This window comes from Eptatretus burgeri, chromosome 1 (assembly GCF_056783735.1).
Source record: "Eptatretus burgeri isolate ZD-2024b chromosome 1, Ebu_testis_v1, whole genome shotgun sequence".
NCBI classification, from domain to species: Eukaryota; Metazoa; Chordata; class Myxini; order Myxiniformes; family Myxinidae; genus Eptatretus; species Eptatretus burgeri.
The window spans coordinates 7,361,341-7,384,532 of record NC_140961.1 but is presented as its reverse complement, the minus strand read 5'-3'; the positions used below and the strand labels follow the sequence as shown (position 1 = coordinate 7,384,532).

The 23,192-nt window shown below is 42.6% G+C and overlaps 2 protein-coding genes across 2 annotated transcripts; one reads left to right on the top strand and one right to left on the bottom strand.

Annotated features, from left to right (window-relative positions):
• Positions 1–1,439: 1,439 nt before the first annotated feature.
• LOC147033817 (clarin-3-like) lies at positions 1,440–13,908 on the bottom strand. Its single transcript, XM_085871333.1, has 3 exons — positions 13,579–13,908; positions 4,864–5,052; positions 1,440–3,588 (listed from the first exon to the last, which is right to left on the bottom strand). The coding sequence occupies exons 1-3, from the start codon at positions 13,799–13,801 to the stop codon at positions 3,314–3,316; spliced, it is 687 nt and encodes a 228-aa protein (XP_085727459.1). The 5' UTR covers positions 13,802–13,908; the 3' UTR covers positions 1,440–3,313.
• Positions 13,909–20,460: 6,552 nt separating this feature from the next.
• On the top strand, positions 20,461–21,348 carry LOC147033816 (protein CFDP2-like). The gene has a single exon (XM_085846769.1). The coding sequence runs from the start codon at positions 20,461–20,463 to the stop codon at positions 21,346–21,348; it is 888 nt and encodes a 295-aa protein (XP_085702895.1).
• Positions 21,349–23,192: the final 1,844 nt, after the last annotated feature.

Here is a 23,192-nt window from a genome sequence, read left to right as displayed (position 1 = left end):
GACGATTTTGACCTTTTCATGACCTTGACCTTGACCTTTGACCCGATCGCTCCCAAAATCTAATCAAATGGTCCTCGGATAATAACCAATCATCCCACCAAATTTGCTGCGATTCAGTTCAATACTTTTGGAGTTTTGCGAATAACAAACAAACAAACAAACACACATAGTCACAAATAAATAAATAAACACAGCGATCAAAACATAACCCTCACAACAAAGTTTGCGAAGGTAATCATCCATTAATCTGAAACTGGGTCGGAGATTCACATTTCAGCAGGACGATGATCCGAAGCACAAAGCTGAAGCCACACTGGAGTGACTGAATAAGAAGAAAATTAATGTTCTTGAGTGGCCCAGTCAAAGTCCTGACTTGAACCCAATTGATAATTTATGGCGAGACATGAATATTACATTCCATCGACAATTCCCATCAAACTTGCCAGAACTAGAGAAATTTTGATTGGAAGAATGAGTAAAGATTTCACCATCTCACTGTGCAAAGCTGGTAGAAATCTACCCCAAAACACTCACAGCAGTCATTGCTGCAAAAACCTCTTCCACCAGGTACTGACCGAAGGAGCTGAAGAGGCTGGTTACTTTCACAAACAGTGAATTTTGATTTGAACTTGTATTTTGCAGGTATTTCTGACACATAACCTGCTTCAACTACAACAGTGTTTTGTTTGATCTCTTCAGTTATGAATAAAAAAAGTTCATTTGGAAAAATTGTTTCGACGTAATTCATCATTAATCTAAATGTGGCATTATTAGTAGGGGGTGAATAGTTTTACAGGCCACTGCACTGTATGTCTATTTCACAAAACCAGACCTGGCACAGCACACCAGCAACTCTGGAGCCCTCTGTCCTCCCTTTTTCCTTCCCATTTATACCCCACAAGAAGGAACCTCTGCAAAGGTTCCTCTTTCTATGAGCAGCTCATGTCTTCTGGGCAATTCTAAATCCAGAAGTATCCAGAAAATCCTCATAGCTCAACGATCATTCGGTCCATAAGTCAAAGATTGAACCCAAAGTTCTGACCTGTTGCTATTTTCCACACAACTTTTAAAAAACACAGCTCACATTCACAAACATTACACAATCATGTATTACAAACCAGTGCACCCTATATCAAGTCCGAGGTGTGCCAACGTTAACCTCTGACAGTACACAGACAAGCAGGTAATTTGTGACATCCTGAAATCATATTTTTCGGTCCGAACCATTTCGCTGAGCTTGATGTGACATTACACGCAAGGGACCGGATCGGTCGATAAAACACACTCCTGACTCGTTGACTTGGATGAGTCTGGGCTAACCTGGACCAAGAGGAAAATGGAAAGTTAAAACTGATCAAAGGGTTTGAGCGCAGACATTAAACAATAAACAAAAGGATGACGATGTGTGATAAAGAAGTGACAAAATTAAGAAGATATCGTTGATTTGTCACATTTTTATTTTGAAGAATACATTTTCCAGTTTGAGAAACTGCCTTTCTGAGTCTATTCAATCCCATTCTGCCCTCCAGGGCTTCCATCAGGTGGTGCACTACCACATCAGATCACCCCTCCCTCAAGTCTTAAAGCACAAACGTTTCTACCCCATGAACCCTCCCCAAGCCAATCCTCTCACTTGCAGGTTAGGGGGTTTCCTCCCCTCCTCCGTCTCTCTCTTTACCTGTACATACATTCCCTTGGTAGTCGTGTCCAAAGGTGGCCTCACATTTGTTTCTTTGCTCTCCATAACATCCTCTTCCATGAGCCTTAATATTATACACAAATGAGCTAAGACTGGCTGCTCATTTTTATTGGCCAAGAAAATACAGTTTACATGAGTATTGCACTAAGTACGACACATCGAAATACCTCACAAGCCTTCGTCAGAACACAAAATCAATGATTCACAACAGCAACCTATCCCTTCAATGTTGTCAACCTGCTTCAAATTGATAAATGATGGAACGACACTGAACAATGCAGTAATACATTAAATTTAGCTTGAACAAAAGGACATTCCCTGATAAAGCCTCCATTACAAGTTTTCCAGCTGCACCGATATCTCAGAGTTGTTGACCTTGTGAACTGACAATTTCGGGATGAGGGGACGCAGCAACCAACCCCATCACAACAGGCAGATAACCAAAACAATATATTTTTTGTTGTTCCCATCTGAGCACTGGCTTTAGGATGCTTCACCCCGGATTAAAAACGACCAAAGGATGAGTTTTCCATGACGTCACTTCCTTATGAATCTTTGCTCCGAAGTTGTGACGTCATGGAAATTTGTCATTGGGCAGTTTCCAATGAAGTCATTTATTTCCTTGTAAGTCTTTGCCCCACAGATGTGACGTCACGTAATGTAGACCACTTCGTGATGGCCCTGTCGTTTCTGTATATAATTGTACAATGATGTCTCATGATGCTCGTATTGGACGTGCAAAGCATCGAGAAACGACTTCATATCTTTTATTGAACAAGATAATCCATGAAAGTAAACTATGAAGATGGAAATAGACATTTGATTGGTAAAAAAATCATCGAAATAAAAGCACAGATAAATTTAACTTTGGTGTGTATCGACACCACTGAATTCAGCAAAACCGAAACAATTTCCAAAGCAGTTATTACTCTACTAGTAGTAATGCCCGGCGTTGCTCGGGCTAGCAATAAAGCCCGGTGTTGCCCGGGCTTTCTTGCAAATTTCCTGAATAGCGGTTAGGGGTTAGCGGTTAGGGGTTAGCGGTTAGGGTTAGGGTTGCAGTTAGGGTTAGGGTTAGCGGTTAAGGTTAGCTGTTAGGGTTATGGTTATCTGTTAGGGTTGTTAGGGTTAGGGTTAGTGTTAGGGTAGCTAACCCTAACCCTAACCCAAACCCTAACCCTAACCTTAACAGCTTGGCGTAGCGGAGGTAAACAGCGCCCGGGGCAAAGTGGAAATTTGCGTCCCCGGTCGGCCTTAAACTTGAGTGGATTTGAATGGAAAATCCCATAAGGGATATCGATTTATCGATTTTTTCGAATATCGGAAGTGTTATGGAAAAAATTTATAGCCAATGACCTAAGTTGGACCAAAAGCCATAATCGTACCGAATTTGAATGGAATCCGTTGGAGTTTGTGAAAATGCATCAAAACGAATTTTGAGGGGCCTTTTAAGGAAGACAATAATATCATTAGTATATGTGCCAAATCTTGTTTCATTTCATGCAGTAACAAAAAATCTGATGGTGGAACAAAGAAAGGGGCGTGCCGAAATATTAATATAGATATTACAAATGTGACGTCATCACAATGAGCAGTCCAGGCACGTGACTCATTTCAATACATCATGATGTCCTTTGTTACTGCTGGGTTTGTAAATTGCATCAGTTTGACCTCTCGGCGTTTCAAATGATAGTAGAAATAGGTTAGCCCGATGGGTATGAGGCAGGTGAGCATGGCCGCCAAAACGAGCCAGTAGCACACCAGGAAGGTGTTCTCCAACCGAAGTTCTTCAGTGGTGTTGTTCTTCATGGACAACGCAAACACGCCCGATAAGCCTGCACATTGTACGTTAAGTGCATGAAGGATAAGCACCAAAAGGCAGGAAACAACTGCAACACAAAACAATCAATTTCAGTGGATCATCAAGTGATTTTCTGCACTTTGAATAATTGTAAAAATTTGTACTGTCTGCTTTGGCCTGTTTAGAATTTCTATCTGAACACTTAGTTCATCCGACTGTAATCCCAGGTTCAAATCCCCACATCCCACACAGTGTGCTCCTTTGTCAACTGTGCCCTCATGTATCAACTGTAACTTATTTAAAAGTACTCTCCAAATGTAGTTGTCAATTTTGATTACTACATTTGTACATCTCCGAACTATGTTTGTACATCTCCTTTTCAGAGACAGATAGCTGCAGAAGGAAAAAAAGAGAATCTCGATGGACTCTTGGGACAAAGGAAAATCACTCATGAGACACCACCACCACCGCAATCACAACCACTGCCATTACGACTACTACTTATTCAACAGCCCCAAATAACCCATCTTGTGGGGTTTGCCCGAGTTCGTTTTTGGCTCATGTCTTTCATGAACAAACCAGTCAGGCCTGGCATTCCATTGAATCTGAACAAAACGCTAATTCCTCCCCAAATCACAGTGACAAAGAAAAGTCGCCTACTCTTCACAAAAGAAACCTAAGGATATTCAACGTCCACCAACTCATACTAGCAAACTGGACACCCGACCAAATGTCCATCCAAGGAACAGCATCACCGTAATGCAAGACCCTCGTTGTGAAGCAGCTATTCTGTCAGTAGGATGAGAATTGAACCCATGCCTGATTCGCTCAAATGTAAGTGCAATCACGGCGCTACCTCTGTGTCATGATGTTATACTTGAGCAATGTGTTCGAAATGCTGATCTTAGAAATCTTTATGTTTTGCTAAAGAGAAACTCGATGTCCAAGAAACCTATCGATATGCTTTAAATAATTGTATCCTTGTATACCCAGGTTAAGTTCTTAATTTTCAAAAATCTACAGGGCACTTCATCACTCTCAAACCCCAGATGTGGACGGACGCACACGCGCACACACACACACACACACACACACACACACACACACACACACACACACACACACACACACACACACACACACACACACACACACACACACACACACACACACACACACACACACACATACTTTTATAAGTATAGATATATCATCCCTCTTATTTTCAACGTTTTCTCTGTCAAAATAAAATCAAGGGATTTCCTGAGTAGATGAGGAACCACAATCATCAGGTCTGTCAACGATTCATCAACTACAACATTTATTGCAAAAACGTAGCACAGGTTGAAGAAAAATTACTTACAGCAAATGGAGTTCCAGACATAAAGACCTCTTGGACCATGTAATGTGACATATGGGTTTGTGACTCCATTGTAAAAGGAGAGCACAGAAGCAAACAAAGCTGATAGAATGCCCAAGGCGAGTAGAACAAGCACAGTGACGTATAAGCCCTGGTTCGTTTTGGACCCATCCTTGAACAACGTGGAAGGGACTGCCAGGAAGCAAGGGGAAAAAAAAGATTACTACAGCAATTAAAAGGTGTAAGTGAGAGCGACGGAGTAACAAAGTTAATATTCAAAGTACATGTGAGTCATTGTGGAGGTTCTGCACAACTGAAAAAATAAAAGGTTTACAGAACAAAGTTAATATTCAAAGTACATGTGAGTCATTGTTGAGGTTCTGCACAACTGAAAAAGTAAAAGGTCTACAGAACAAAGTTGATATTCAAAGTACATGTGAGTCATTGTTGAGGTTCTGCACAACTGAAAAAGTAAAAGGTTTACAGAACAAAGTTAATATTCAAAGTACATGCGAGTCATTGTGGAGGTTCTGCACAACTGAAAAAGTAAAAAGGTCTACAGAACTATGTAAATATATTCAAAGTACATGCGAGACATTGTGGAGGTTCTGCACAACTGAAAAAGTAAAAAGGTCTACAGAACTATGTAAATATACAGGGTTTGTTTGATTTCAAAATTCAACCTGGAGAGTTCGCTGAACACCTCACACCATTCGCAGTCTTGAGAAAAAGGACATGGGAAAAGATTTTAAAACTCTTGCTTATTATGTTTCCGAACACGATCCATGTTCCAGATGAGCCACAATTTTATTTGAATCTCAATATTCCCCAACGCTGAGAGTGCGAGCGGAAAATTTGATTGGTTGAGATGGTGTAAAATGGTGTAATATTTTGTCCAACTCGTGCTAAACTGGAAGCTTCAGGATGTGGCAAGAAGGCAATTTGTGTTCGACAGTATCCAAGCATATATTTAAATTTAAGTTTAAATAAAATGTACTCAAGGTTGTAGAAAAAAAACAAAACTTTTTTCCGGAAGTTTACCGCCGTTAATGCCGGGTAGATTCCACCTCCCTATCCAACACATTACATGAGTTATTTGTGCCTGTTGTTTGTGTCCTTTATGACGTCCCTGAAAACAGTAAGTTTCCTGTTTGGAATGATTTTCAATTTTGTTTGAGTGTCAGACAGGCAGAGAGAGAGAGAGAGAGAGAGTAAGAAACAATCACCTTACTCCATGCGCGTGCACGATCGGGATGACATGCCATACAATTTGCCAAATTCAGAGCCAAAGTAAAATGAAACTGTTCCGATTCATGTTCAAATTATAACATTCAATTGAAATGAAGTAGTTCCTCAATCATAAACTGACAAAGTGAACCAATCGGTTAAAGCCGCTTTGTGCATTGCATACTGGGTAACAATGCCATCAAGTACCAAGGAAGCACCTGGCTGTTGAAGAAAACTTCTGTGAAGAAGACAACCAGAAACTTTGTAAATTTCATGACGAAGCAGATGATAAGTGCAAATGAAGTCCACCAATACATTTTTCAATTCTTCCCAATACTTCACCAAGATTGAAAACATTAAGCTATGGGACAGACATGTCATTGACTGAAGAGGTTAAAGCAGTGAGTTCCACCGTCTTAAAGACAATTCAGAAAGAAACTTCTGTCTTCTTTCTCTTCTATATTTCCCCCAATTTATTTCCACGTTCTTGTGGAGTCAACTCATGGGCATATTCGACACCTCCTTCACAATCTGGCTGGCCAGGTTCAGGGTACCAGCGATAATTCACTGACTCTTCGGAAAAGACTCTGTGGGATCTTTAACAACCGACGACAAGTGCTGGTTGAGTGGTCCTCCAGATTAGCATCCATCTGATAGATGGTGCACACATGGATGCCTCACCCTGCGTACAATCACCAGGGTGATGGCTTATAGCTGCGTCAAGATTCCAATCCAGCCTGGATAGCTCACAGGGTAGTGTGCATTCCTCCAAAATAAAAGCTAACTCAGAAGGAAGAGTTGTACACAGAGTTCACAAAAAGGGTTTTTGATCGCTGGATCCAAGAGGATGTAGATGATGTGGACTAATCTGACAAGTATATGCTGTTTATCACTGAAATCATATATGCTAAAAGGGGGGAGGGGCAGAGAGAGGGTCAGGGTGGGGTGGCAGAGCGAGAGAGAGGGGGGGGGGAGAGCTGAAGTCCTGCAGTCACATTTTGTGGAATTTCTTCAGGTCCTTGGTCCTGTCCTATTTGTCATGGGATACAACCTCCTCTTTCCTGATCCATTATTCACTGGAATCTGCTACATTTAAAATAAATCACAAATCTACACTTTAAATAGCAGATAAATACTTTGTAAAATACACATGCAGTAAACATTCAAACTATCTTCACCGTGCTTTACGACAAATGCTACACTCTGTGTGTACTACAGTAATGTGTTCAGAACTGTTTTCTGCTTTCATACATCGACAACACAACAGAACAGGGTGCAATTTGACCAATGGGGGAGGGTGGATGGAAGTATATCCCTGGCTCTGCATTTGAAATTGCCATGGGGGGGGGAGGGGAATTAATTTATCCCCTCCTCAATCAAAATATTTTGTATTAATGGTGATTGAATTTGTGAAGTTTTAACTTCTGACATTTAAAAATAAGTGTACGCTGCATGTTTTTTGAGCACGAACTGATTTTGAAAAACTTGTATAAAATCAGCAGGACATTGTCGTGACATGATTTTTAAAAAATGTAATGGAGTTTGGTTTCACTGGATCCAGATCATGCTGTTCGGCTGTATAAAATTTATTGGATGGGATTCTACTTTTCCGTTATCATCTGACAAAACTGCATGTGACGAAGCACAGGAAATTAACCAATGAAAATTGACCACGTCATCGTCATTACGTTGCTGCGTTTCAATTAAACATAAAAAAAATCTTACTCTATAGTGTGTATGGTGGCGGAGTCTTCAGCCGAGGGAGTTGGGGTGGATGCCATTATAGGATGGTTTTGATTATCGAGGGTGCATCGGCTTTTTCCGGTATTCTGTATTCTGTTTAGCTTGTATCACAATTGATTCTTAGCTCAATTAGCCAAGTTAATCTTCCAGGGTACCGGGAGGAGGTGATTTAGGATGATCAATGTGTCTGGCGAATATGATGAAGATTCATCTTGGTCGGTTAATCGAACTAGGAAGAGAGGCAGACTACGGTGGGAAAGTACCGACGGGTCGGAACCTCCCAAAGTGGTTAAGGCCTTCTCTATCCCCGATAAGCACCATGCCAAACTATTGGTCATATTTTCAGCCTCTGATGGCTCTATACCCTTCAGCCCTGCCAACCCAATGAAAATGGCTGCACTGATTAAAAAAAGAATTCGGAGACGTGTCCAGTGCCAAAAAGCTCCGATCCAGCGACCTTTTCATTGAGTGCAAATCAGTCGCTCAATAGGAGACGGTGATGAAAGCCTCGTATTTTGGTGGGGTTCGGATCTCATGTCAGATTCCGAGGTATATAAGGAAGAGTCGAGGAGTCATTTATGGGATTGACCCCTCCATGGAAATTGATGATATCAAGAGCAATTTCGCAGATGTGGGAGTTGTTGATGCCCGCCGTCTCACCACGCTCAGGGATGGGGTCAAATTCAACGCCACCTTGGTGGTTTTGTCTTTTGGCAACCCAGTCCTTCCCCCAAAAGTTTTCCTGGGGTATCAAGCCTTCACTGTACAGGAATACATTCCAGCCCCCCCTCAAGATGTTACAAGTTCCAAAAGTTCGGTCAAACTGCTCCAGTCTGTAGGGGCAACCAGCGCTGCAGAAAATGTAATGGTGAACACGAATATGGAAGCTGCACCAGTGAAAAAATGTCCTGTGCTAAATATGGTGGAGACCACAGTGCAGCCTTCAGAGGATGTCCCGAATTCCAAAGAGCTGTCCAGATCGAACTGGTGTAGATGCAGAGGAAACTGTCTTACGCTGAGGCTATTTGGATGGTCCCCAAAATTAAGACCCCAGTAAACGTGATTAGGAGCAAGATCAAAACTGAGGGCCCAGTTAACGTACTAACCAAATCGGTGGGAGTTCAGACTGAGATGAAACGTATAGAATGCCAAACTGAGAGTGCAATCACCAACGTGGATACAAATATTACAAAAATGTGGTTCATTGGTTTTATCACCAAAGTAGTAAACCGTACAGCTCAAGCAAGAAACAGATCGGAGAAAATCAATATTATTTCTTCTGCAGCCCTCAGACATTTGGGCTGGGTGGACTTTTCTCCCAGGATGACATAAAATATTCAGTCAATCAGGCCAAAAACACAGAGGGTCAGACTCCAAACAGTCCCTGGATTCCCCTGCGGATTAATGAAAATTATCCAATGAAATGCATAAAGTTTAGCTGCGAATGGGCCGGAGTTTATTAAATACGCCGGCGATCTCACATCCAAACCAGATATAATCTATTCGATATTTAAGGAACTTAAGTGGAAGACAAATCGCATTTGGTGACAGCCCAACTGTTACGGATTGGTAATCTGTTCCCAGTGGTGGATTAATGCACAGACACGCAGGCCCCATGCCAAAGGTGGGCCCCGAGCTCAATGTAGACCCTGGCAGAGGCAGTGTGACGGCCATGCAACCCATGCAATTGCATGGGGCCCACATGACTGATCGTGGTTCACAATCTTTCGAGAAGGGGCCCCCGAGGGACGGTACTCACTTTGCTGACAAAACATATCAACTTGTATCATTCCTGATGTCAAACATATCGATATTGTTCAGCAAATCCACATGACAATTTATTGTACGATCACGAAACAACCCTTCATTAGTAAAGGGATGAGGTCTTGCGCACGTGGAACATTGTGGTTTTTAAAATCAGAGCACCTGTCCTGAGGATGAAACGAAACGACCCCAACGGTGCTAAAAAGCGAAAATAGCTCAACAATTGGGGGGAAGGGTTCAAAATAACCCGAAATTAACTTTTTTCATTACACAAGCGGCAGTACCAGAAAAGGGTCATCGTGCTGAGTTGTGTTCAAGCTATATATTACTGAAACCCTCATCTTGTATGAAGGTATGTTCCCGAAATACAGCCAAAACGGTACACGATAGCGCAAAGAATTTAGGGTCACCTTACTCACCATTCTCCTGCGGTGTGCAGTATCAAGTTTTGTTCAAATCGGGCAACAAAAATTTATTAAAAAACCAATTCCCAATTCAGTCAAGTACTCTACGGGAGTATTTGATTAATGCAAACAACCTCAGAGGTATAGTTCGCTGGAGCTATCTTTTTTTTTTCTTGAAATGATTTTTTTTTCATCAACCGCTGTCACAATGGGAACCCAACATGTTCAACGGTCGTCTCGTTACCAATGCCTTTCCCTGCCTTGGCAAGCGACAGCAAGCTGATGAGTAAGAGAACACCGAAATATCGCAATTCTTTTTCCAATGGAGGGAAAGGCAATAAAACATTGGAATTCCCCCAGATTTTTTTTGCAGTCGAGTCGAAAGCAACATCGGCTAAGCGAGTGCGAAAATAACAGAGTCCTCTTTTTTCGGCCTTTTTGGGCGAAAATAACAGTGTCCTCTTTTTGGGGCTTTGAGCTGAAATGACATGGAATCCTCTTTTTTTGGCCCTTTTCAGGCAAAAATAACACGGAGTCCTCTTTTTTGGGGCCCAAATATTTTTTTGTGCTCAGGTCCCCCAAAAATCTAAATCCACCTGTTTGTTCCATATCCTTGATGCTGTTGAGATGTCAAGGGGTGTGTTCAGTTCCCAAGCATTTAGCTCGTGCTTGCTAAGCCAGCCGTTCCTTATCAACGGTTTTGTTGGAGTGCTTGCTTGAGTGCTTAAGCTACTTGGTGAGCACTTTACAATAAACTTGGTAACTGAGCACACCTCAGCTTCACGACATGGCGACGAGAATAAACATCAAGACCACGACTTCTTTCGTTCATAATCGAGGAATTAGTCTGTCAAAGGGCAGATTTTGACACAACACATGGTAAGTTTAGAAAGATGACGAGGCATGTTGGAGGTTGGTGGGAATCAAAAGTGGGTTTTTACTTTAATTATTCCTTTTTCCCAAACGTGGTTAAAAACCCTGTGCAAATTCCTTTGTGGGAGGAGGGAGGGGAAGGGTGGAGGTGGGAAGAAGAAGGGAAAGGGGTGGGACGATGCAAGGAAGGGATAGGGTGGGAGGAGGGAGGGGACAGGATGGGGGGTGGGAGTGTGGGGAGGGAAGGGTGGGGGTGGGAGTGTGGGGAGGGAAGGGTGGGGGTGGGAGTGTGGAGGAGGGAAGGGTAGGGGTGGGAGTGCAGAGGAAGGGAGTATGGGAGGTGGCAGAGGGAGGGGGTATGGGAGGAGAGGTCGAGTTGGATGAGGGAGGGTGAGAGGAGGGTGGGGTGGGATGATGGAGGGGAAGGGGTGGGAGCAGGGAGGAAAAGGGGTGGGAGGAGGGACCTGGCATTGCTGCTATTAGCTGTGAATTTAAATTGCAATGTGACTTTTTAGCTTTATGTCACTATTGTCATGTTTCACTTTTACAACTTACAAGACAGAAATAACACAAAAAACACTCCATGATGTCTGTCAGTTTTATCCCCCTCACTGGAAATTTTACAAGTCACACCTTGCAACAGAAGGAAGATCAAAAGTCTGTAAGGCTTCAGTACAGGGCGAAAGGAAGAGTAAATATTGAAATTGATTGCCTATAAAATCTCCAATAAGGTAAAATGTATTGGTAGTGTGCTGCACGTACACATTTACAGCAAAGCAATGTACATGTACTTGGTAAAGAGGTGAACATTCACAGGTACACTTTGCACAACAATCTTTAAAAAGACACCACTTCCTGTGTGTACTACAGTACTGTGTTCAGATATCCTGATAGTGTGATATTTCTCCAAAAGCCATATTTGATACTTTTTCTGCATAGTGTGACTACTCATGTATTATGTTTCAATGATAATTATGATGTCATAGGTCACGTGGTGTGGCAGCCATGTTGGAAAAAAAGGAGAAATATTTGACCTCTGTATCTCCAAAACCGTCCCATGGAAAAAAATGAAACTTGGCATATGTCACGTTCTCTCCATAGGAAATAAGTGTGATTTTTTTTTTTTAATGATGTCACAGGTGTCCTCATTATAACATCATAATTGCATACGCAGAACACTACATCCGATCAGTATGAAATTTTTGAATGTCATCTTGTGATAAATTGGTCAACAGCAAAAAAACAAAATTACATCAGTCACACAGTTCAGTAGCCATATTAAAAAAAAAACCTTCAAAAATCTTCTCCGAAACGACTGAATAGATCGAGGAGAAACTTTACAGGAATGACCACATATCCATGAAGAACACAAAGCTCCCCATCTATGATGTCATAGGTCACATGATTTGGCAGCCGTATTGGATTTACCCGAAAACCTTAAAATTTTCTTCTCCAGAACGGCCAGACAGAATGAGCGGAAACTTCACATACATGTTCTCCAAGCCTTGGGGATATCAGTGAGTTCAGAAATAATTGATGGGTTCCATGGTTTGGCAGCCACATTGGATTGAAGGAAAATATTTAAAATATTCTCTCTTGAACCGCTGCATCAATCAAAGCGAAACCTCAAAATTATGATCTAGTTTTGATGGGGAATATGCGTTTTAAATTTCAACCTGATCGGACGCATGGTCTGGCAGCCAGAATTATTTACTTTTTTGAATCTGTGTTCTTCATGATTTTTTTTTTTTGAACAAGGCTCAGTTGGCTGCACCTGGATGGGTCTGAGGGTTGAGGAGTAGCAGCTGAAACTCGAATCCTATCCACGTTCCTCCTGATGATTTCATCTTTGCTTTTTGCTTGTCTGGGTTCCTTCTTATGACTCAAATGCAGTACCTATTTTATTTGGTCTTCCATTTGATTTGAAGTTAATTTTTTTTAATTTCAAATTTGCTGCCAAGTCCTTCTGAAGACTGCATGGTGTAAGTATTGTATGAATACCATCCAGTTCAATATGTGGATGATTCTGAACCAACTTAGTAAAAGATATAAAATGAAATTAGAAATACTTAAGGTTTGTGTTTCCTCAGTAAACTGAAGGGTGCAATTCACCACCATTACCATGTGGTTGTATATGAATGACGAGATGATGTTACACAAAGCAGTCAGAGTATCCTTCAGCAAACCATCACCATCGTGATTCTGATATGACAGCACAGGTAAATGGTTTGATGAAAAGATTCCTTTAGTACAAATATATATATATATATATATATATATATATATATATATATATATATATATATATATATATATATATATATATATATATATATGTATATATATATGACCGTTTTTACAGCCATTTTTCCCTGTTGTGCAGGGGTTTGGCTTTTTCTTGAGGCAATGTTTTATGGTCGGATGCCCTTCCTGACGTCAACCCTGGTCGCCTCTTACGACACACAGGGATATGGTACACCTATTCTAACTTTGGGCATACACCGGGACCAGTACACTGGCACTCATTTCGCCGACCTCGGAAGGATGACAGGCTGAGTCAACCCCCTGGTGTTAATTCAGCAGCCCACGGGGCTTGAACTCAGGACCCTGGGATCCCAAGCCGCCACCCTAACCACTAAGCCAACACCAGGCTTCTTTAGTACAAATATGAACATAAATATTCACCTTGTATACCTTCACAACATACCTGAATAAAATGATGGCGCTTGGATCAGGCAAAGAGCCGGCGCCATTCCAGAAAACAGTCCGTAGGTAGACTTGAAGTAAGTTGCAATCGAAGATGCGATGGGACATTGGCTCTTCAACATTATCCATTCCTGAAGTCCCATGGACACGACGAGGAGTCCAAGGGTACACAAACTCGCAGCACATGCCAACAAAAAGTGAACCCTTTTCCTTACAGAAACCATTGTCACCAAACCTTTGTTATGACTACTCCCGGGTTTTAGTCTCGTCTTGGATATGGACGTAACCAGAGCTGATGCTAAAAATACGTTCAGGATGAACTTCAGACTTGCAAACCACACCTGGTAGTGGTTATGGAGCAAAGTCCACAACACAAGGTATGATCTGTATCCTCAAAGTGTGCCAACATTCACAATTCTACCATTCATTGCTGAAGGACTTGATAGAATAGATGAAATTGCTTGTGAATTGATGTAATATACAAAACTTTAAAAAAAAACATGTTTGCAGAATGTACCTTTTGCAAGAGTTCATCACGACCCCTGATCAGTAGATTAACACCAGATTCCCATCAGATGACATCACAAATCGGAGTCGTTTTTTTCAGGGTTTAAAAAAAAAACATTCCAAAGCGACGTTTGTGGGAAGAAGTGTTTATTAATGAAGGTGCAACAGTTGTGCAAAAGCAAATACTTGGATTGACAATCAACCAAAAATGGTGGGGTCATTGAAAGACCATTGCAACGAGGCAAACAGGCAACCGGGTATCCAGAAGTATCAACTGTAATGTGTTGAAGTGAAAATGAAGAAGTGTATGGGTGTATATACAACAGGGCGACAACACTTGACTTCATCATTAAATTGACATCTCCATTCGAGACACACGCACGCACGCGCGCCCACCTGATCAAGTTGGGTCGGGTAATTTAGACTTTAGTAAATCATCGAGGAGGCTGGAAGGATGGTCTAGAGGTATGCACACTCGCTTCTCAGAGCTGTCTCGCCTGGTTTTGAATCCCGACCCAGCTACAAACTGTCATCTTGGTGTTTCACAGGGTGAATAGGCCTGGTCTTGGCTTAATGGTTAAGGTAGCTGGCTGAATATCTTAGGGTCTTGAGTTTTATCCCCTTTTGTTGCGTTGTATTAACATGAGGTGGGTTGACTCAGCCTGTCATCCTTCCGAGGTTGGCAAAATGAGTGCCAGATTATTGGTAACAGGGGCACTGCATCAACCGTACACAGCCACACCCCCCAAAAAATGATGCAGCCAGGCAGCCATACGAATACGAATAGCATTGCATACGTATAAATAAATAAAAAACAGAGTGAATCATCAATTTTTATGCCATCCCTGGGATGGAAGTTAAATCGGACATCCCGCCAGGTGGCGTGAGTTGGTGGACGTTAAAGATCCCATGTTGTCCTTCGTAAAGAGGAGGTGAGCTATCACCGGTGCCATGCACAAATTACAAATTCCTTCCCTAACTACTGTGGGGAAGGCAATGGCAAACCATCCAGTGTAACCATTTTTTATTTTTTTGTATACATTGTCGAGGCTCCGATGACAGCCAACACACAACGCACACCAAGGGGGGCCGGAGACAAGAGGGGCGGGAGAGGGGAAAACCAAACAGTGGGGAACAGACATTAGCAAATCTGTGGAAGGGAGAGGGATGGGCAGGGTACACAGGGTATACAAGATGGACATTATAGGGACTTTCAGGAAGCAAAGCAGGGAATTTGAAGGAGGTGGGTTTGGGGTGGATTAACGGAGGTAGAAAAGATCGAGGATTTGGATTGGGGACGATAAGAGGTGGTGGGGAACAGCTGTTTTGAAGGCCTGGAGGGAAGAATGGGATTGAACAAAGTGAGGGAGATTATTCCAAAGGCAGGGAAAAAGAGGAATGAAAGAGAGAAGGTGAGCAGTGATTCCTGATTTTGGTAGTTTTAACAGAAGGGGGTTGTTGGCGGACCTTGAGCGCCCTGCGGAAATATGGTTGTGGGGGGGGGGAGCAGGCAGAGCAGGAGGGGGGGTGGTGAGACGGGAGAGGAAACGGTAGAAGACAGAAAGACCACCGACCTGCCTGTGGTGAGAGAGTGAGAGGCCCAAAGACAGCCTCAACACAGGACATACCATTGATCCGACATGCCTTGGTTTTCATAGTGTGAAGCTGAGAAAGGTGAGAGGCAGGAGCACCAGCCCAGAGGGGAGAGCAGTACTCCATCAGGCTGCAGATGAAAGCTTTGTATGTGGTCAGGAGCTCAAGTGGGCTGAAGAAAGACTTTGCACGACGGAGGATTCCCAGTCGGCGACAGGCTTTGGAGGCCAGGTTGGAAATGTGGCTTTCCCTAGAAATATCATGGCAGATTGTGAGACCCAGAAGCTTGAATGAAAGGACTTCTTAAAGAGGATTGTTGAGAAAGTATATGGGGAGGATGGGAGGGGGATTCCAAACAAAACTCTTGCCAAGAAACTGCTTTGGCATAACCGATGCTGTGACAGAGTATGGTACATCAGAATCAGACAAACCATCGAGAAGATTGATGTTTAAAGCTGGAGCAAAAATTAACTAAATCAGTCTAAAAGACACAAAAAGACATAAAGGGATATGCAGACTTGTAACAATGGAGAAATAAAAGCTCAAATACTTCTCACTAAGTGCCACGGATATCTTCACAATCTCTACTCATAAATGTGTGTCTCCTCCATAACTCCAAAACCATGAAACCTAGCAGCCTAAAACTTTGCACGCATACAAATAGAATTCCATGGTTGTGCAAGAATGAAAACTAGGTGTTTGGGTCAATTAAAACATCCCTTTTGAAGATTATTAATGGCCTTATTTAATTATATCCTTTTTCAGGCACATCCTCGGACACCTCACTCTCCCTCGATGGGGTCGTAGTTCGCCTTCTTTTTTGGCCTGCTCGACAATGCCTCGATTTGGAACAGCACACGACGATTTATTTTTCGATAAAGTATTTTTTTTCACTTTTCCGCACTCATATTATTGAATTCCTCATGTTCATACCTTCGAATTGCTTGAAACATTGCAATGCTTATAAACATCCGGGGACACCAGCGTTCGTGGTTTTATTTCATTCTTGCACATGCCATCACCTCGATAATCTCTTAAACGAAGCCGAATTATAAATTTTATGCTTCAGAATTGAACTTAGCAGCAGTTCCAACTGCTAACAAAAGTGTTCATTTGTTGAATTTTGGACATGGTTTGACATTTCGGCATTTCCAGATGTTTAATATGACGGATCGGCAATCACTAATCGCTTGCCAAGCCAGCCATTCCGTATCAACCATTTTGTTTGAGTGCTTAAGCCACTTGGCGAGTGCTCTGAATGCTGCTTAGTTCATTTTGGTAAAAGCACCCATGCTTTCAATCTAACACATATCAATTGAACATATGTTTCCGCCTTTGTTGGGCCCTGCAGTACCCTGCGGTTGGTGCCTCGGGAGTTGTCACATCCGTTAAAAATGTGAAATTTTATTTTTACAGCACATCGCTTTGTTTAACCTTTTTGTGTGATCTGCTTTCATAATCCACCGCTCACTTCGACATCGATACATATTGAAAAAAACAAAAGAGGGTCCATGGACCTCGTGTTCGCCATGTTTGTTCTCGCTGTGAAGGCACAGACAAACATTTGTGTTCCGTGGCTTGATATATTTTTGAATTGAATTTCACAAATTTTCCACTTGAATTCCTCTTTTAAAGAACCTTGTTTAAAGATAAATCTTTGTGTTTGTCATTTTTATGTATTTTATGTGTGTGTACATTTGCACATGTGTGTATGTTTATAAACTGGATTACCACAACAGCATTTGGCCACGGTTTGTGTGTCATTGGTTATCTTCAAATATGGGTTTCAGAGGTGGAACGGAGTCCTCTCAGGTGTCGAAATATCCACCTCCATTTAGATAAGGGCAGTCATGAATCAGGTACCAAGGTGTGAAGTTTTGTTCTCAAAGTTTTGGTCCGAGGGCTCTTTTAAGGATCGTTACTGAGCCCCGGACAGCTTTCAACTGCAGTTCGTTTGTCGTAATATTCCCAAGGATGTTTTTTTCAGATATTTGTAAGGTTCTTCTTCATCATTCCCATTGCTCCAATGATCACTGGTACAATTTCTGATCTCTTCAACTTCCAGGATCTCTTCAGTTCATTTATGAGATCTTGGTATTTGGTCTCCTGATTTAGACTTTAGACGTACATTTTGGCGTTGTAACGATCTCCCGATTTATACTTTAGTGATATATTCTGGCATCTTTATTAGCCTTGACAGTTATGAAAACAGAACGAGAATAAAAGCTACTTTGAAAAGGCTTATGAATGTACTCCATAGCAGACTTTTCAAAGTTTAATTTGTACATATTTACCTTGGCGTGTAGACAGATGCAATTACAAATTTGCCACCAGAAGAGTTGGCTCCCACCATTCCTTCTCAAGACTGTATGGGGTAATTATTATATGAACAAAATGTCGTTACGAAAGGCACCGTATGCAAAACAGTTGTGTAAATCAGCCGGTCTCCAAGGGAGGTTTTGAATCATGTTAATAAAATAATTCTAAGGACCATTATACTCCCCACATATAAATTGATGCAATAATTTTTTATGGAATAACAAACAATCAAAGTTCACACAAGAACATCAACTGCTAATTTGAGTGCGTCGGCTTGGAGTGAGTTGCCTTTTCCAGAAGCTCGAGTTCTGAAATTGGTCTCTGGTAGCGCCGATGAGTACCTCCAATGCAAACTTTGATGTTGGCCTTGCAGACTCTTCCATCGTCACGATGGTAGATTTTCATAACTTTTGCAAGCGGCCAGTTGTTCTGGGAAAGCTCCTTGTGCCGAAGGACTTCAAGCGCGTGACTTTAAGCGAATCCAATTTCCCCAAATGTTTTTATCCTCAGACAAAAGACATTATTTAAATATAGAGTATCAGTTTAAAAGAATTTTAAACAAACAATTGAATATCATCATCTCAAGTTGCTATTTTCTCATCTCTCATTGCTTCAAATCTTCTCCGTGTGATTGCAGAGATTGTGTGACGTCAGCTTCTTCCACCTCAATAAAAACCTGCTTTAATAACTTTCTTTATTAAAATGAATCTTTATTAAAAATAAAAAATAAAAAAAATAAAAAAATTTCTTTATTAGAACTTTATTAAAAAAAAATAAAAAAATATTAAAATTTCTTTATTAAAATAACTTTCTTTATTAAAATGACTATTAATAAATGACGATAACTTTCTTTATTAAAATGAGGAAAACGATTAGTTTGGTACCAACTTAGACGTAAAATGACTTTATAACAAAACGGTGAACGACTTTGAACGAGTATATTCTCAATACATCAGCGACTTAATAAGGAAACTGGGACGTTAACCGGGGCGATGTTGTGGATGCAAATTTCTCCAAAATTAGCATAGTGGATTTAAGGGTGATAAAAAGATATAAAACAAATTGCCAATTAAACTTGATTGATATTTAACTTAAAAGAGTAAAAGTTTTTTTTAGCATAAAGCACAATGTATTGTTATCACCCTAACATGGGAAATGTATTCAAAGACAACATGATTATAACATCTATGTGCTCGAACATGTATCTATTATAAATAATATATATTTACATTTGAAACACCTTAGATCTCTTGACTGTTTTGGAAGGTTACCAGTCTGATAAGTAAAAACACCCCTGTTCCCCAAAACAGACTGGCCTTCCAAAAAAATCTTTAATCTTTATACAAAAGAATAGAATCATCTATTTAACGTATGGGATTCTTATGTTAATAATTATATACTGGATAGCGGAAGTGTAAGATCCCACAAGATGTGTCTGTAGTGTAGCTTTGTTTTTGTCCTATTAATAGGCTTGGCTCTGCACGCCCCCTCACAGCCTCGACCCCTCGCTCGTGATGACAGTTAGTGAGGTAAAAAACAAAGGGTGAAAGCGCCAAGAACCAGCAGCGTGACCTCAGGGAACGGTGCCCGGCACCCATTGAAAAAGAGCAAACAAACAATGCTATGCCTCAGGGAACAAAGTGCCCGGCACCCATTGAAAAAGAGCAAACAAATGACCATAGAGAGTTCAAACGACTGTTCAAAGAGAGAGCAAACGCTCCAGGGTTCGCTCGTACATGAGACTGGCCTGGAAACTTCGAGAATGTGCACATCACCGGGCGGGGCTTGTGAATAGATTGGCGTTCCGCCTCCCTAGCCCCGCCAATTCAGGTTTCTGCAGCGAGTCCATTCAATTGGAGCTTCCGGCTGTCATCAGAATCAGATCTCACTTGCCACCACTTAAGGAGAGTGAGCATTCGGCTGGTTCGAGGGACGCAAGAACGATTCTGTGGGAAATGAATGGAGCCAATGCCTCTCAAGTCAATGCTGACAAAACATCGCCAGGGCGTGTGATAGCCATCACAAAGGCATACAATGGAGGTAAGGGTTGCGGAATGAGGGATCTCCAACAAAGCATTGGAGTTTGAGACTAATTTGTCTAATTTGTTTGAGACTAATATTACTGTACTTAATGTCTTAATTTTTTGGGGAGGTTCATCTTTTTTCTGTCTGACCGGCCAGGCTCCCTACGGGGAAGATACCCAGGCTTGCATCCATATGGGCTGTGAAGGGGGAAACCCTGTTTCAGCCTGAGTAGCAGGTGGCTTCGGCTCCTGGTTTCGGCTGGAGGAGTAGCGACTCTCGCTCGTATTTAGCTTTGAATGGAACCATGAATTCAAACGACCTACCAAACCCTATACTTCCAGCGGCCAGAGTCCACAGGAGCTCTGATGCTGCGGGGATTCGTGCAAGTTCGCCAGTCTTACATGATTAGGGCGTATCGTTAAACCCTCTTGGGAGGGGTATGGCTGACAGATGCAAGAAGCCCATGGCAATATTGAAGTGTAAACAGTCCCTCAAGATAGCCACTTTCAACATCCAGAATCTCACAGTGCCGAAGATCATAGACGAGGACTCTCGGTTGAAGACTGAGGAACTGGCTTGGAATATGAAGAAGCAGAGTGTGGAGATATATGGGGTTCAGGAACACAGACAGGTGCGTAAGGTGGAACAGAGAGATGATGTGAACCGCTTCAGCGCTGGTCTTGGGTTTGAACTGCACCTGGCATCAGCATGGAGGAATACAGTGCAAGCAGCAATAGGAGGGGTGGGGATCGTCATTGGCAGGGTATCTCAGAAGGCCCTAATTGGAGTGGATCGCATTTCGGACCAGGTGGTTAAGGCTTCCTTTCAGGGAAACCCTGAATTTACAGTAATCGTCGTATATGCACCATGCGAATACGCAGACAGCACCGACAAAACTGAGTTTTACAATAACCTCCGGCAAACGATTGAAGCTCTCCCTCGACATCACTTCCTGGCTATACTCGGTGACATTAATGCACACCTTGGCCCGGATAACGTTCCATTCACCCAGCAGACAAATGATAATGGTAGGCGGTTGCTGGATGTGATGGAGGATTATCAGCTATTGGCCACTAACATGCTGTTTCAGAAGAGAAGAGGGAAATTATGGACCTGGATGTCACCAAACAAGACCACGCATCAGATTGACTACATCCTGATGCGCAAGTGGCGTAAACGCATCACTAACCGTGAAGCATATGGAACTTTTTCCTCTCTTGGGACGGATCACAGGGTAGTGGCCGTGACAGTAAGACTAAGACTCAGATCGACGAGGTTGGATGTGGTGAAGAAGGTGAAGATGGATGTGGTGAAGAAGGATACTTAAATATATACACATACAGATATATACATATATGTATATGTATATATATATATATATATATATATATATATATATATATATATATATATATATATATACATATATATGAGGCCCGGCGAGGAGGAGTAATGTAAGCGACATTTTTTCATAATATGATAGGGGAAGGGTTAAAATAGTGCAATATGGCATTAACTCCAAAATGGCCGATGTGGCCCTTACATCAATCCATCAATCCTCATCAGTTATATACACACACACACACACACACACACACACACACACACACACACACACACACACACACACACACACACACACACACACACACACACACACACACACATATATTGTAAAGGATTCGGTGGTGGGGGGGGGGCTTCGCACCCTACTCTTGATAGCCAAATGTTGAAGATTCGGCGTCACTTAACAGCACCGCCCTCTCCGTGGTTATGACGCCGGCCAGTTCGGCACATGCCTCGGATCACGATAACAACGTACACCTGTGCCTTGCCAGTTGGGGAAATAGACCCCGGTTGCAGACTGGATTTGTCAGAGACTGAGCGAAGTCTGCCAGTCCGTAACCATTTGGTTTTAAATACCAATCGAGCAAATTGTTCCTCAGCATGGCACGAATAAACTCAAAGCAGCAACTTTCATATGAATCAGCCAGATTTAGTGGGGACATATCGGGGAAGACGACACAAGCAAAACATTCACACACGTTATAATTAATCTTTAACCCACTCTTAACTTGGGAGCTATCGATTACGGGTTTCGAAGGGAACCTGAGCGAGATAAACCTGAGACAACATGCAGACAAGACACAGAGTACTTGGTGATGCCTCATGGACGAGGGGAAAATGTCAAAGGCACGAATGCGGCTCGTGACAAGCCGATGTCAATGGATTCGAGCACCCAGCTCGATCATGCAGCGTGGCAAAAATGGCGCTCATACTCCTTCTCCCGGCACCGCTTGTGCACTCGCGTCAGCGCGTTCAGCCCCCGTAAGGTCGACGGCACGAGAGCGGAAGATCCAGAGTGTGCTCCAGCTGGCTGTTCACAAGGTCCAGCATACAAATGCAGGCCTGGCCTGTTCACCAGATTGGGCCAAATCGGGGTGTTGGGGGATCGGCGGGATGGAAAGACGTGTCGAGCCGTGCCATTCTAGGGACAGTCAGAAGCTCCGTCACTGGACTCCGGATGAACCTGTTGATGACCTCCCCATAAAAGTCGATCGCCGACTCCCCTCATGCAGTTCCTCCTGCCTTCATGGGGCTCGCTCTTCTCACGAAAGCCGATCCCAGACTCACCAAGCAGCCAGTTTCTTTTTACAGCCGATCGCGGACTCCCACTAGCCATTTCTCATCCAGCAGAAGACAGACTGACCTCATCCAGTTCCTCTTGCCTTTCGGGGCGGCCTTTTCATGAAAGCCGATCGCAAAAACCCTCATGCAGTTCCTCTTACTGCCGATCGCCCGACTGACACAGCCGTCCCTTATACAGCAGATCGCAACTCCTCACTCAGGCAGTTACTCTCTTGCCTTCCCGGCGCTCGCTTTTCTGGACACTCCCCCGGGGATCTGTGATTGGTCCATCGCTCGAGATTGCAGCTGCCCTCCACCAATCGGCTGCCGACACGTCTCGCCGACCGACACTCTCAGAGCGCTGGGCAGGGAGGGGGGAAGGAAGAAGAAGAAGAAAACCACCTCTCGGCACACCAGCACTGTATGAACATTGAACAGCATGCTACACCTGCCGACACACATGTAACATCTAATTACCAAACAACCTGACTAAACATGCATTTAAGGGGGAATCTGGGCTAAGCTTATATTTAATAACACATT

What these genes read in the sequence shown, in the direction of transcription:
- LOC147033817 (XM_085871333.1), bottom strand. Translation starts at nt 13,801, where the DNA reads ATGGTTTCTGTAAGGAAAAGGGTTCACTTTTTGTTGGCATGTGCTGCG. An exon ending in AGCGCCATCATTTTATTCAG is followed by an intron (nt 5,053 to 13,578) that starts GTATGTTGTGAA and finishes GCTTCCTGGCAG; the next exon opens with TCCCTTCCACGTTGTTCAAG. An exon ending in TGTCTGGAACTCCATTTGCT is followed by an intron (nt 3,589 to 4,863) that starts GTAAGTAATTTT and finishes TTTGTGTTGCAG; the next exon opens with TTGTTTCCTGCCTTTTGGTG.
- LOC147033816 (XM_085846769.1), top strand. Translation starts at nt 20,461, where the DNA reads ATGGCTGACAGATGCAAGAAGCCCATGGCAATATTGAAGTGTAAACAG.